The following is a 14,171-nucleotide window of genomic DNA, read 5'->3' as shown; positions in this document are numbered from 1 at the left end:
TGCATTGAGCCGAGATCGCGCCACTGCACTCCAGCCTAGGCGAACAGAGCGAGACTCTGTCTCAAAACAAAACAAAAAACAACTAACTTTTCTCAATTCATTCTATCCTTTTGCCTAGGGATCAGATCATTGCAAACCCCAAATTAAAACACAAAACAACACTAGAGGGCAATTTTGCATGCAAATTATGCTAAGGCATAAAGAATATCTTAGTATTTCTCAAAATGTAGTCATCTGTGGATTTACTGAACAAATTTGCCATATCTGCTTATAATCATACACTACTTCATAATTTTTGACAACCATAAATAATATAATTTCCTTGACATGTTTTAATGGTATCATTGTAATTATCAGGTGATGCTTTGGAGACTGATTATCATACTATGTGAGGTATTACAAAGAAAATCAAGACTCTTAGCAGATTGTGATCATTTTTCTTTCCCTAATAGATTTGACAGAAAATTACTGCTTGATTTTACTGTGAGAATTTGGATCCAGACCTACTGTCCTCATTAGGAATCAGAAATCAGAACGAAATATCAAAATGATGCCCTAGTGGCTATTGCAGAAGGAATATGTGGGTAGTTGGAGAAGTATTCACCTTTTTTTATTTCAAGGTGTAAAATACACATGGCCAACACTGTTAGTTTCATCTGCAGATGGAATAGATGGAATAGCTGGGAAGTATAAAAACCTGTACATGACCTTTTATCAAGATTATATGTCATCAAATTACCATATCCAAGTTTCCATGGGCCTGGAATTTCCTTTCTACTTGATAGGGGTATATATTAGGACGTACAGTTGATGATATTTTTATTTTTTTAAAAAAAAAGGAAAAAAGAATCAGCAGAGTCAAGATGTCTTAGTCTTAAGGCTTTCTGGATTTCGTCCTTGGAGGAGGTCAGGATCTTCCCAAGGCCTGGGTCCTCGAATATTCTTCCAGTCATCAAACTTGGAGTCTTTTATTTTCTATAGAACCGCAAAAAAATTAAAGTATAAATATTAGTATAAGAGCCCTGTGGCTTTGATTAAAATTAAAGTATAAATATTAGTATAAGAGCCCTGTGGCTTTGATTAGGACACAACTAATTCAATGAATAAATGAGTAGAAAGTATCCGATAGGTCTTCAATTACAATTGTAGCAAATAAATCAACTACAATCATAATCATTGATGAAATGTCATTCATTGATGAAATGTCATCTTAAGATTTACAACTTTTCTTGTTATTGATGTTAATGCCTATCTTACCCCACCTTAACCATAAAACTATTAAAATAGAGTAAGAGTCTACATGCCTTATTTTTGAGAGGACAAGGAAAAGGCCGAAGCTGGGAAAACAAAAGTACAAATCTGAAGGCTGATCCAGCACAATAATGACTGAAAGGGTTTCGGGATGATGGTAGAAAATAAGAAGAAAAGAACAAAGATGGAGACCCTGAAGTCTTCTACAAAAAAGAAAAGAGACCAAGATAATTTGTCTTATGCCTGGACTTACTTAGGAATGAAAAGACTTTTCCTACAGCTACCATAAGCAGAACACTTTTGGGCAACTGAAACTAGTTGCAACTACATTATGGATCATCCTACCTTCATTTAGTCTGAAGTACCTCTCAAGCACAAAAATAAAGGTGGAATAAAAGGGGAGAAATAAATGTTTCTTCACCTTTCTCCTACTGACCACCACTCTGACATTAACTTTTACATATGTGCTGTTTTGGCTGTTCTGGAATAATTGAGTAAGATAGAAAAAAAAAAAAGGCTGAGAAAACACAGGATAGCTTATATCCAGAGACAGGGAAAATGGTGTAAATTTACCTTGACACTTGGATACTAAGCATTACTCTCTTACTAACTAGCTATATAACCTTTGGAAAGTGATTTAAGCCACCTGGGCATTAACAATGAAAAGCCTGTACCAAATAGTCTAAATGGTTTCTTCAGCTCTCAAATTCTACAGGTCCTAGAAGAACTAGAAGGAAAGGAAAGGAAAATCTACTCCCAAACTCTCCATAGCATCACTACCAGTATAGAACTACAAGTTAGCAAGTTACAGGATTTTTTTTTTTTTTAATCAATGGGAAAGTAGTAAATGAAAATACTGTTCACTTATAGTTTTACCAGTAGTATGTATAACATATATACATGAAGGAACAAAATTCAACTAATTTAGCATACAAGAAGAATTTAAAGTATTTTCAAGTATAGTTATGAAATGATCTAAAGTTACTAAAAGATTTTAATAAAGAATAATGGCCACTATCCAGGTAACATAAGATATATATGCTTAACAGAATTGAAGAAAATTCTTAAATAACAAGTTCATGTAAAAGTGGTCTAGTCTTTACAGATCTTTGGTGAAGGAGATTCCTTGTAGAATTCTACAAAACATGCACAGTGGCTGAAGAATGGGCTGTGTAAATGTGCTGAGAAAAACCACCCAAGACATAACACTTCACAGCCAACTGGTATAGGCCTGAGTGTGGAACAGCGTCAAGAAATGCTGAGAAAAAACGGTGTCAAGAATATGGAGTTTTCAGGCCTGCCAGAGTGGAGACCTTTAACATTTTGTTGCTACCTTGACATCCACCTAACACACCAAAAGGGCTGTTCTTCAGGAGTAAAAATTATGCCTGAGAATAAGATTTTCTTTAGACTCACCCCAACAAAGCTTAAAGCCAAGCCTTGACAAGATTCTCTGGGGAGATGGTTTGGAGATTGAGTCCCAATAAGGGAGAAGGGCCAAGGAAAGATAGTAGCCCTTCAATAGATACTTCCCTACAAAGCACAAAATGAAGTTCAAGGTTATCAGCCAACAATTAAATTGTCTGCTAAAATAAAAATCAACACTCTTCAGAATTTTCTTCAGTGTATTATTCACAATGACTACCTTTTGATACAAAATGACCAGACATACAAAGAAACAGGAAAATATAATCCAGTCTAAAAAATTACAAACTCTAAGACGTAAAGAACATCCTCCCTCACCACATCCCATAATATAGCATGCTATTAAACTCCTTGATTTTTGCTAATTAGATGGGTGAAAAATGATACCTCATTACACTTTGACATTCCTATTATGATAAATTGAGCATCTCTTCATATGTTTAAGAATGTTACTTATTTCCTTTTGTCCAAAAGTTTTACATGCTATGCTTTCCCATGTTCTTACTGAACAAATGAATTGTTGAACTTTTTCACATTGATTTGGAGATGGTCTTCATATTTAAGTAAATTAATGTGCCATAAGATTAAACTATATTTGTAGGATTTCTCATGTAACTTGTGACTTTATATATATTTTTTTATTCTGAATGTTTGAATTTGTATGTATGAACCCATTAATCTTTACTTTTAGAGCTTCTGGGTTTCATATTACAATTAAATAGGCTTTTTTGACTCAAAACAACAAACAAAATTCTCCATTTTTATTCTCCTAGTACTTTTAGCATTTTGTTTTTTACTTTTAAATTCTTGACCCATCTGGAATTTATTTGTAGTATATTAAGTATGGATCCATCTTTATTTTCTTTTCAAATGACTACACAGTTTATCAAATACCATATATTCAAGATAATTTTTTTTCTGTACTACTCTTTTAAGGCAGATAAAACCAGTAACTGATTGTTATAAGACAGAGACTATATTAACATACTGTACCTCATATTCCGACTCTAAAGATATTTTATTCTCTTTCAGTTTTTTTTCAAGCTCAGGATCCATCTGTAGAAAAGGAAAAAAAGTAATAAGTTATCTAAGTCTGTTAGACTCAATTTTCAATTTTAAGTTATAGAGGAGATGGCTGAAATACTATGGCCAAATACAAACACATGGCAAAATCTCCACCATCTACTCTGATCACATAATGATAACTGATGTACTACTGCCACCATTATTCAACTAACAAGAGTTAATATCTACTGATTACTTGTTATGTGACAGACATTTTGACATCATATATTATCTTGTTTCATCCTCACAAAATCCATGAGATATATATTATCTATTATCATATGTAAGGAATATGGGACACAGAGGGTTTGAATAACATGTCAAAGAGGCAGAGCTTGGCTTTGAGTATTGGTTCTCTGCCTCCTGAGTTCACACTATTAACCACCAACCTAAATTATATTATGGAGAAATAACATAAAAATACTAATATAATGCTGCACTTGGAAACAAAAAGGAATACCTTCCATGGGCCAGAAGTAGATATCTACAAAAAAAAAAAAAAAAAAAAATCCATAGAGGTAAAAAGGAGCTAATGCTATATTACCTGTATAAAAAGTCTTTCTGTATGTGGCAAAGCCTTCAGGAAAAAAAGTATGATGGCTGAAATTAATAAACAACAACTACAAAAAAGCAAAGACCAAATACGTAAAATAGAAGCATAACCAGAGGATTTCACTGGAATAATGTATGAAGAGATAAAGATGAGATGAATGAAAAAAAGTATTTTACGAAAGCTAGACCTAAAAGTTCTAACACATAGCTAGTAGGAGTTCCAGAATTAGAAAATAAAGAAAGGGGAGGGAGAGCAATAATGACATAAAAATAGCAAAGAATTCCCCACTACATAGCAATGAGTCCTCAGACTGAAAGAACACAATAAGAAATAAGCACAACAAAACAAAAACATTTTTAATCAAAGTGAAATTGATTAAGAGAAAAAAGAGAAGTCACAAATAAAGAGTATTCAGATGAAAAGGTCAACAGCACAAATTCTATAGGCAATAAAGAGCATATTAATATGAATAATTTTATGCCATTAATTTGAAAACTTAGATAAAATGGACAGATTAATAGAAAAATACAACTTTCCAAAACTGACAAAGGAAGAATAGACAACTTGAATAGTTTTACAATCTATAAATAATTAAATCTATAATTAATAACCTCACACAAAGAAAACTCCAGGGTCAGATGGCTTTGCCAGTAAATTCTCCCAAGAAATAATGCCGGTGTAACAAATACTCTGTATGAGTTATGTGGTAAGCATAACCCTGATATCAAATTTCACAAGAAAGTAAAAATAACAGGCCAGTTTCATATATGAACACAAATGCAGAATTCTTAAATAAAATAGTGTAAAAAGAATTCAGCAACATACCAAAAAGATAGCATACCATGATCAAGTTGAATTTATTCCAGAAAGGCAAAGTTAATTTGGAAATCACAATGTAATTTGCAAAACAAACTAATGCGACAGAACAGAGAATCCTGGAGCAGACTTAAAAACTTATATGAACAGTTGATTTATGACAAATTAGGCACAGAACAGCAGTCAGGAAACAATGCTATTGTCAGTATATGATGATTGCACAATTTCTTATCTATTAATATATTAGAGAATATATTCCTCACATCACATATAAAAAAGAAAAAAATCAATTCCAGATAGAATATAGACCCAACAAAAATCAAAACTTTTACTAATTCACATAGAAAAATATTTATACTTTAGAGAAGGGAAAATGTTTCTTAAAAGAAAAAAAAAATCATATATTGTATTAAACTTTTTTTTTTTTTTTGAGATGGAATCTCGCTCTGTCACCAGGCTGGAGTGCAGTGGCATGATCTCAGCTCACTGCAACCTCTGCCTCAGTCTCCCGAGTAGCTGGGACTACAGGCACGTACCACTACGCCCAGCTAATTTTTTGTATTTTCGTAGAGACGGGGTTTCACCATGTTGGCTAGGATGGTCTTGATCTCTTGACCTCATGATCTACCCGCCTTGGCCTCCCAAAGTGCTGGGATTACAGGTGTGAACCACCACACTCAGCCAACTGTATTAAACTTAAGAAAATTTGTTCATCAAAAGATACCATTAAGAAAGTGAACACTAAAAGGTTTATAATCTGGCATGCATAAAAAAACTCCTAAAAAATTGTAGGTAAATGGGGAAAGGATTCCCTATTTAATAAATGGTGCTGGGAAAACTGGCTAGCCATATGTAGAAAGCTGAAACTGGATCCCTTCCTTACACCTTATACAAAAATTAATTCAAGATGGATTGTATACTTAAATGTTAGACCTAAAACCATAAAAACCCTAGAAGAAAACCTAGGCAATACCATTCAGGACATAGGCATGTGCAAGGACTTCATGGCAACAAAAGCCAAAATTGACAAATGGGATCTAATTAAACTAAAGAGCTTCTGCACAGCAAAAGAAACTACCATCAGAGTGAACAGGCAACCTACAGAATGGGAGAAAATTTTTGCAATCTACCCATCTGACAAAGGGCTAATATCCAGAATCTACAAAGAACTTAAACAAATTTACAAGAAAAAATCAAACAACCCTTTCAAAAAGTGGGCAAAGTATATGAACAGACACTTCTCAAAAGAAGACATTTATGTAGCCAACAGACACATGAAAAAATGCTCATCATCACTGGCCATCAGAGAAATGCAAATCAAAACCACAATGAGATACCATCTCACACCAGTTAGAATGGCCATCATTAAAAAGTCAGGGAACAACAGGTGCTGGAGAGAATGTGGAGAAATAGGAACACTTTTACACTGTTGGTGGGACTGTAAACTAGTTCAACCATTGTGGAAGACAGTGTGGCAATTCCTCAAGGATCTAGAACGAGAAATACCATCTGACCCAGCCATCCCATTACTGGGTATATACCCAAAGGATTATAAATCATGCTGCTATAAAGACACATGGCACACGTATGTTTATTGCAGCACTATTCACAATAGCAAAGACTTGGAACCAACCCAAATGCCCATCAATGATAGACTGGATTAAGAAAATGTGGCACATATACACCATGAAATACTATGCAGCCATAAAAAAGGATGAGTTCCTGTCCTTTGTAGGGACATGGATGAAGCTGGAAACCACTGTCAGCAAACTATCTCAAGGACAGAAAACCAAACACTGCATGTTCTCACTCAGAGGTGGGAATTGAAGGAGAACACTTGGACAACAGGGTGGGGAACGTCACACACCGGGGCCTGTCATGGGGTCAGGGGAGGTGGAGGGGATAGCATTAGGAGATATACCTAATGTAAATGATGAGTTAATGGGTGCAGCACACCAACATGGCACATGTATACATATGTAACAAACCTGCACGTTGTGCACATGTACCCTAGAACTTAAAGTATATTAATAGCAGGAAAAAAACCAATAATCCAGTAGAAAAATGAGCAAGAGGCCTCAATAGACACATCCCAAAAATGAATATACAAAATAGAATATAAAAATGGCCAAGAGACATATAAAAAGTGACTAACTTCATCAGTCACCATGGAAAATTTAAATTCATCTCATAATAGCAATTCATAACACCCACCAGAATGATTTTAAAAAACAAAATGAAACTGACAATACAAAGTATTTGGAGCCTTAACAATAAATTGCTGGTTACAGTATGGATGGTCTTTCTGAAAAAGTTCAGAATTATCAAATAAAATTGAAGTATGATACAACACCCTATAATCTAGCAATTCCTTTTTGTACATGTATAGGAGAAAAGCATACAAGACTGGAATGTTCAGGATGTCACCAAGATGGCAGAATAGAAGGCAAACCTGTTCATATCCCCCCATAGCAACAAGAATCCTGCACCTATCCACAGTAAAAAGTCTCTCTGCAGGAGCCTCAGAATTCACGTAGGAGGTTATCAAACCCTGATGGAGCCAAAGACCTAGGAAGGTAGTTTTGAATGCATTCACACCTAGGTGGATGATCCACTGAGCTTGCTTCGAAGTTCAAGCCTGGAAACAGCGCAGTCCTTCAAGGGGCTTAGCTACAGCCCCATTTGGCCATCAGTCTACAACCAAAACCAGCTGCCAAGAGGTCCAGAAGGAATCACACATGCTAATGACTTAGCAGAAAGGCTTGTCTGCCTGCTGATATTGGTCTTGACAATGAGCCTGGAAGTGGCCCCTGTGGCTCTGCTCCAGCCTTCAGCTGGAGGTCCCAGCTCAGAACTGTTTACACAAGGACCCAAAGGGAGACTCAACCATATCTGGCAGCCCAGGAGTACAGGCCTCCCCAGTGGGCTTGCCAGCCTCCTGTCACAGCAGATCCTGAGGGGGCCCAGCCTCAGCTGCAGCCGCTCTTGCTGTAGTTGAGAAACGATCCTGTCTGTGCAGGATCCTCCAGGAAGACAAGTGCCCCACTTGAGCCAACAAGATCCAGCTCTCTAGCCTCCAGGCCACAGCAGATCCCAGGGGGGCCCAGTCTCAGCTCCAGCCTCTCTTGCCACAGTTGGGGAACTATCCTGTCTGTCTAGGGACCTGCTGGGAAATGCACACCCACCTGAACCAATGTGACAGGCATGCCATCCTCTCTTCTACAGTAGATCCCAAGGTAGCTCAGTCTCAGCTTCAGCCCCTCCTGTGGAAGTTGAGGAACTACCCCACTGATGCAGTGACCTGCCAAGTGACACAGGCTCATCCGTGGCAATGAGAGGGGGTCATCAGCCTCCCCACAGCAGATCCAAAAGGGGTCCAGTCTCAACTCCAGTCCCTTCTGCTACAGTTAAGAACCCATCCTGCCAATGCAGAGAACTGTTGGGAGGCATGCTTGTCTGGGGGCACTGAGACAGTCTTCTGGACTCAAGTACCTGGTCAGCATTCCCACACAGCCCGAGTACCTACCTTGGATCTTCCACAGATCCATCTGGGCCAAAAAGCCATGCCAACCTTGGAGCCCTCATGAGACTCATGGCAAGCCTGGGCTTTGAGCACTCTCTAGTGCTGAGGCAGCTCAAGTGGTCACAGTCTTAGGGAAGACAACAGTCAGTGTGCTTAGAATCCCTGTAACACCCTCTGAAGAAGGACAGGCACAAACAAAACCAGATTGTACAGACTAAGATAAATACACAGGCTCTCAATGCACAAAAATTGTCACACATTTCCTCGAGTATCAGAAACATTTAGGAAAATATGACCTCATCAAATGGATAAAATAATGCACTGGAACCTGGCCGGGTGCAGTGGCTCAAGCCTGTATTCCCAGCACTTTGGGAGGCCGAGGCAGGCGGATCACGAGGTCAGGAGATCGAGACCATCCTGGCTAACACGGTGAAAGCCCGTCTCTACTAAAAATACAAAAAATAAGCCGGGTGTGTTGGCGGGCGCCTGTAGTCCCAGCTACTCGGATAGGCTGAGGCAGGAGAATGGCATGAACCCAGGAGGCAGAGCTTGCAGTGAGCCGAGATCGCGCCACTGCACTCCAGCCTGGGTGACACAGCGAGACTCTGTCTCAAAAAAAAAAAAAAAAGAAAACAAGCAACAAAATGGCAGTAGTAAGGCCTTACCTATCAATAATAACACTGAATGTAAATGGACTACACTCTCCAGTTAGAAAACATAGAGTGGCTCACTGAATTAAAATATAACACCTAAGTATATGCTGCCTATAAGAAACTCACCTCGTCTATAAAGATACACATAAACTGGAAGTGAAGGAATAGAAAAAGATATTCCATGGAAATGAAAACCAAAAAAAAGAACAGAAGTAGCTACACTTATATCAGATTAAATAGACTTTAAGTCAAAAACTAAAAAGAGACAATTAAGGAAATTATATAATGATAAAGGAGTCAATTCAGCAAGAGAATATAACAATAGTAAATATATATGCACCCAACACCTGAGCACCCAAATATACAAAGCAAATATTAACATCTAAAGGGAGACAGACTGCAATACATATATTGGGGAATTTCAACACCCTACTTTTGGTGATGGACAGATCATCCAGGTACAAAATCAACAAAGACACATTAAAGTTAAAACTATAGCCTAGACCAGCTGGGCACGGTGGCTCACGCTTGTAATCCCAGCACTTTGGGAGGCCAAGGCGGGCGGATCACGAGGTCAGGAGATCGAGACCACGGTGAAACCCCATCTCTACTAAAAATACAAAAAAATTAGCCGGGTGTGGTGGCGGGGGTCTGTAGTCCCAGCTACTCGGATAGGCTGAGGCAGGAGAATGGCGTGAACCCAGGAGGCGGAGCTTGCAGTGAGCCGAGATTGCGCCACTGCACTCCAGCCTGGGCGACAGAGCGAGACTCCGTCTCAAAAAACAAACAAACAAAAAAAAACTATATCCTAGACCAAATTGACCTAAGACAAATTTACAGAATATGTCATCTAACTGCTGCAGAATACACATTTTTCTCATCAGCACATGGAATATTCTCCAGGATACACCATATGTTAGGCCACAGAACAAGTCTCAACAAATTCAAAAAAGTATCAATCATATCAAGTGTCTCTTCTGACCAAAACAGAATAAAAATAGAAATCAATAACAAGAGGAACTTTGGAAGTTGTACAAATACATGGAAATTATACACAATGCTCCTGAACGACCAAAGAGTTAAAAAAAAAAAATTAAGGACCAAATTTTAAAAATTTATTGAAACAAAAATGGAAACATATGAACATAGCTATGTTCATGTGTTTACCTTTGTCTATGACTGCCTTTGTACCACAACAGCAAACTTGAGTAAATGCAAAAGTTCAAATTTACTATCTGGCTCTTTATAGGAAAAGCTTGCTGATCCCTGACTTAGATTTGAAGCACAGATGAATTTCACGTATATAACATTGAATAAAACAAGTCAGCACAAAAGAATATATATAATTCCACTGATATAAAATTCAAAACAAAGAAAATTAATCAAAAGGTTTTGGGATGAATTCTAAGATGGTAAAACCAAGGAAGTAATTACTATAAAAAGCACAGTAGGGCCAGGCGCAGTGGCTCATGCCTGTAATCTCAGCACTTTGGGAGGTAGAGGCGGGCAGATCATGAGGTCAGGAGATCAAGACCATCTTGGCTAACACAGTGAAACCCTGTCTCTACTAAAAATACAAAAAATTAGCCAGGCACGGTGGCATGCACCTGTAGTCCCAGCTACTCGGGAGGCTGAGGCAGGAGAATCACTTGAACCTGGGAGGCGGAGGTTGCAGTGAGCCAAGATTGCACCGCTGCACTCCAGCCTGGGTGACAGAGTGAGACTTCGTCTCAAAAAAAACAAAAACAAAAAAAAAACACAGTACTGTTTATCCTCGGGGCAAGAGGAAGGCACGGAGCAGCAAGAGGAGAGATTAGGAAGCAGCACACAGAATGCATCTGGAGTGCTAACAATTTTTACTTTTTGACACAGATGGTTACTTGGGATTTCAGTTTATGATAATTTATTAAATTGTACATGTATGTTCAATACACTCCTTGGTTTCTGTATTGTGTTTCACAAGAAAACAACTTAAAAATAAAAGAATTATTATATTAATCATTGCATGTATGTAAAAGGGATAAAACACAAACCTACAATACAAGTTAACTTCCTCATATGCTTTCAACTGAGAAAACAGCAAATGACCTACTGCTGGTGGGCACGAGGAACTGATTGTATTATTGAGAAATATATCTGTACTTTGTGTGATTTAAAAGAAATTTTCAGTGCTAATTTTGATTGTGTGAAATTTCTGCCTTACTAGCATACATTAAAATCAAACCTCCACCTAAGATGCTACTCTATTGTATAATGATAAACTTTCTTCTTGTGTCTTTATTTTCTGTACAAAATTTATCCAATAATCTAAAATATATCCAATAATGTCAAAGTAATTTGCAAAACAAAATAATCAACCAAAAAACACCATTACCTGCAGTCTCTTGGAGTTTAAGAGATAAAGACCCACTAAAGGAAGGGTTCCAAAAGAGCTTAGAATTGAAAGCCCATTTTTCCCCTGGAAACCTTTGACACACCTGGTAAACCCATAAGATAAGAACCAAGGTTTGAAACCAGGTAGATGGCTGCTACTGGGGGTTACGGAAACCACCACACAGGGCTATAATGACAAAAAATAGAGATCAAAACACACACAACAGACGGTTTTGAAATTCTGGAATTGCATAAGATAGGAGTATACCACTAGGTTGAAAATTCTCTGAAAAGTAGAGCAGAATTTCCTGGAGTATCAATTTAAAGCCATGTAGGTCCATGGACATTATTTATAAACAACTATAGAGGTTCCAGATGATATTGTTTTCCTCCAGGAAGGGTTTATCCTTTTTTTCTGCAATACAAACAGATTGGGGGCTAGGAATAAGGAAGAAACAGAGAGGATAGCCTAAGTCTTAATTAACTGAAATCAAGACATGACCTGGCTCACTCCTGGATGATATTAAGACGGATCAGCCCTCAATTAAATAAATAATTAGCCTTCAATTAAATAAAGAATTAAATGTGCATTTTAAAACTAAAAAATATAGTAACTGATATCACGAAATCAAGGGATGGCTTTATGTGGAGATTGAACACAGCAAAAGAGAGGTTTTGTGACTAGAAGATAAAACAATAGAAAATATACAAAATAAAGTACAAAAAAAAAGAATGGGAGGGAAAACAAAACACTGAAAAATCATAATAGAAATGTTGGGCATAGTTAAAAAATATAACATACATCTGATTGGCATCCCATAAAGAAAACTGGGCAAAAGCAACAACTGACAAGATATGAACAATTTTTGGTTTTACATTTTCTGTGGTTTCATTAAAATCTTCAAAGAAATCAGAAGATAATTTGGCTTTTTGGGTCTTTTGTTTTTTTTGAGACAGGGTCTCACTCTGTCACCCAGGCTGGAGTGCAATGGTATGATCACAGCTCACTGCAGTCTCAAACTCCTGAGCTAAATCAATCCTCCCAGATCAGCCTCCAAGTAGCTGGGACTGCAAGCATGCACCACCACGCCTGGCTAATTTTTTGCATTTTTTGTATAGATGAGGTTTCACCATATTGCCCAGGCTGGTCCTGAACTCCTGGTTCAAGTGATCCACCCACCTCGGTCTCCCAAAGTGCTGAGATTAACACATGTGAACCACCATGCCTGGCCCCAGAAGATACTTTAAAACTCAATTTTTTCTAAATCAAGTACCTAAGAGCTAAGGTGGACATTTGGTGCCATTTTTCAGTTCAGCATTGATATAATATAGATAGCACAATCCTTGGTACAATTTAACAGTATACATAGGAGGTCAACAGACCTAGTACCAGTCCCCCTTTTGTTTACCCATAGGATATTTTAGTAGTTCTAACCTCTGAATCAGAAAAATGTCACTTTAGTCAGTTTCATAGAGCAATCAAGAGAACAATGATAATGCATGTTCTCATTGGTATGGTATGCACAAGCTAACTCAGCAGCTCTGTTTTAGACTGGGTATAGTATTGTTGTATTTGGGGGAGATGAGTAAACTTATGATTGATTTATAAGTACTTGCATGCCTCATCTTGGATCTGTGAGATTCAGTCTTCATATCTGTTTTCACACCCCTGTCTCCACCATGCCCAATCTCAATTTCTTGTTTGCGTATTGTGCAGTATGCTCTGTTTTGGTTATTTAACTCCTTAATCCAGTTATATGTGTCCTTCCATATGTCATTAAAATAACAGAGTCATTTAGCTTTCTTTTTCAGTGATATCTGAATCATACTGGCACTGGTATTATAATTGTTCTCATTTCCATTATCTAATCTTAGAAAACATGGTCACAATATTTATAATGTTAAAAATTAAACTAACACCATCTGTTACAAAGCACAACGGGCAGGCGAAGTCGAAGACTTACTGCTCGCAACTGCAATGTACTTATATTGCACCCTTAAATCACATCACTTGGTCTGATGCAATAATGTATGATCCATTATTGTGGATCCTTGGTTGTTAGTATCAGCACTCACAAGAAAAAAACAGCAACAGCCACTAGGGACAGCAGATAAACTATTCCAAATTGTTTTCTAAAACTTGAAAGCTGTTGCTTCCAGCTCTTACATTTTTAGGCTTATACTTTCCCCTGAACATTGCACATCCTTTACTGAGAAGCAAGATGTTTTCTTTCCTGGGACGCCAAACTTTCAGGACAAAAATCAGGACAGTCTCAGGCAAACAATGATGGTTGGTCACCCCAAATCCATATTGTCCTTTCCACATCCTTTTCCAAACTTCTCAACTGAACCCATCCTCTTTTGATCCAAGTTTTTCCTTTAGACCACAGTGTCAACCCCCCTTGACCTCAGCAATTTACCCTCTTGACCACCTTAACCTCAATCTCTCAACCCACGCAACCACTATCAGCCTCAACCAATCTTATCCTTTCAATCCTCAAGGACAAAACTC

At 37.6% G+C, this 14,171-nt stretch overlaps 1 protein-coding gene across 2 annotated transcripts in view; it reads right to left on the bottom strand.

Moving 5' to 3' along the window:
• Nucleotides 1-588: 588 nt before the first annotated feature.
• The window catches only part of COX16 (cytochrome c oxidase assembly factor COX16), a 33,999-nt gene continuing 20,416 nt past the window's right edge, over nt 589-14,171 (bottom strand). For both annotated transcript variants that reach the window (XM_055288981.2, XM_055288982.2), the window contains 2 exons: nt 3,670-3,732; nt 589-975 (listed from right to left, as the gene is read on the bottom strand). In XM_055288981.2, the coding sequence (XP_055144956.1) occupies nt 859-975; nt 3,670-3,732 (180 nt within the window). In that variant the 3' untranslated portion in view covers nt 589-858. The remainder of the gene's footprint in view (nt 976-3,669; nt 3,733-14,171) is intronic.

Source organism: Symphalangus syndactylus, chromosome 8, assembly GCF_028878055.3.
Source record: "Symphalangus syndactylus isolate Jambi chromosome 8, NHGRI_mSymSyn1-v2.1_pri, whole genome shotgun sequence".
Classification (NCBI taxonomy): Eukaryota; Metazoa; Chordata; class Mammalia; order Primates; family Hylobatidae; genus Symphalangus; species Symphalangus syndactylus.
Note: the sequence above shows the minus strand (reverse complement) of the source record. Positions and strands in the feature narration are given on the sequence as shown.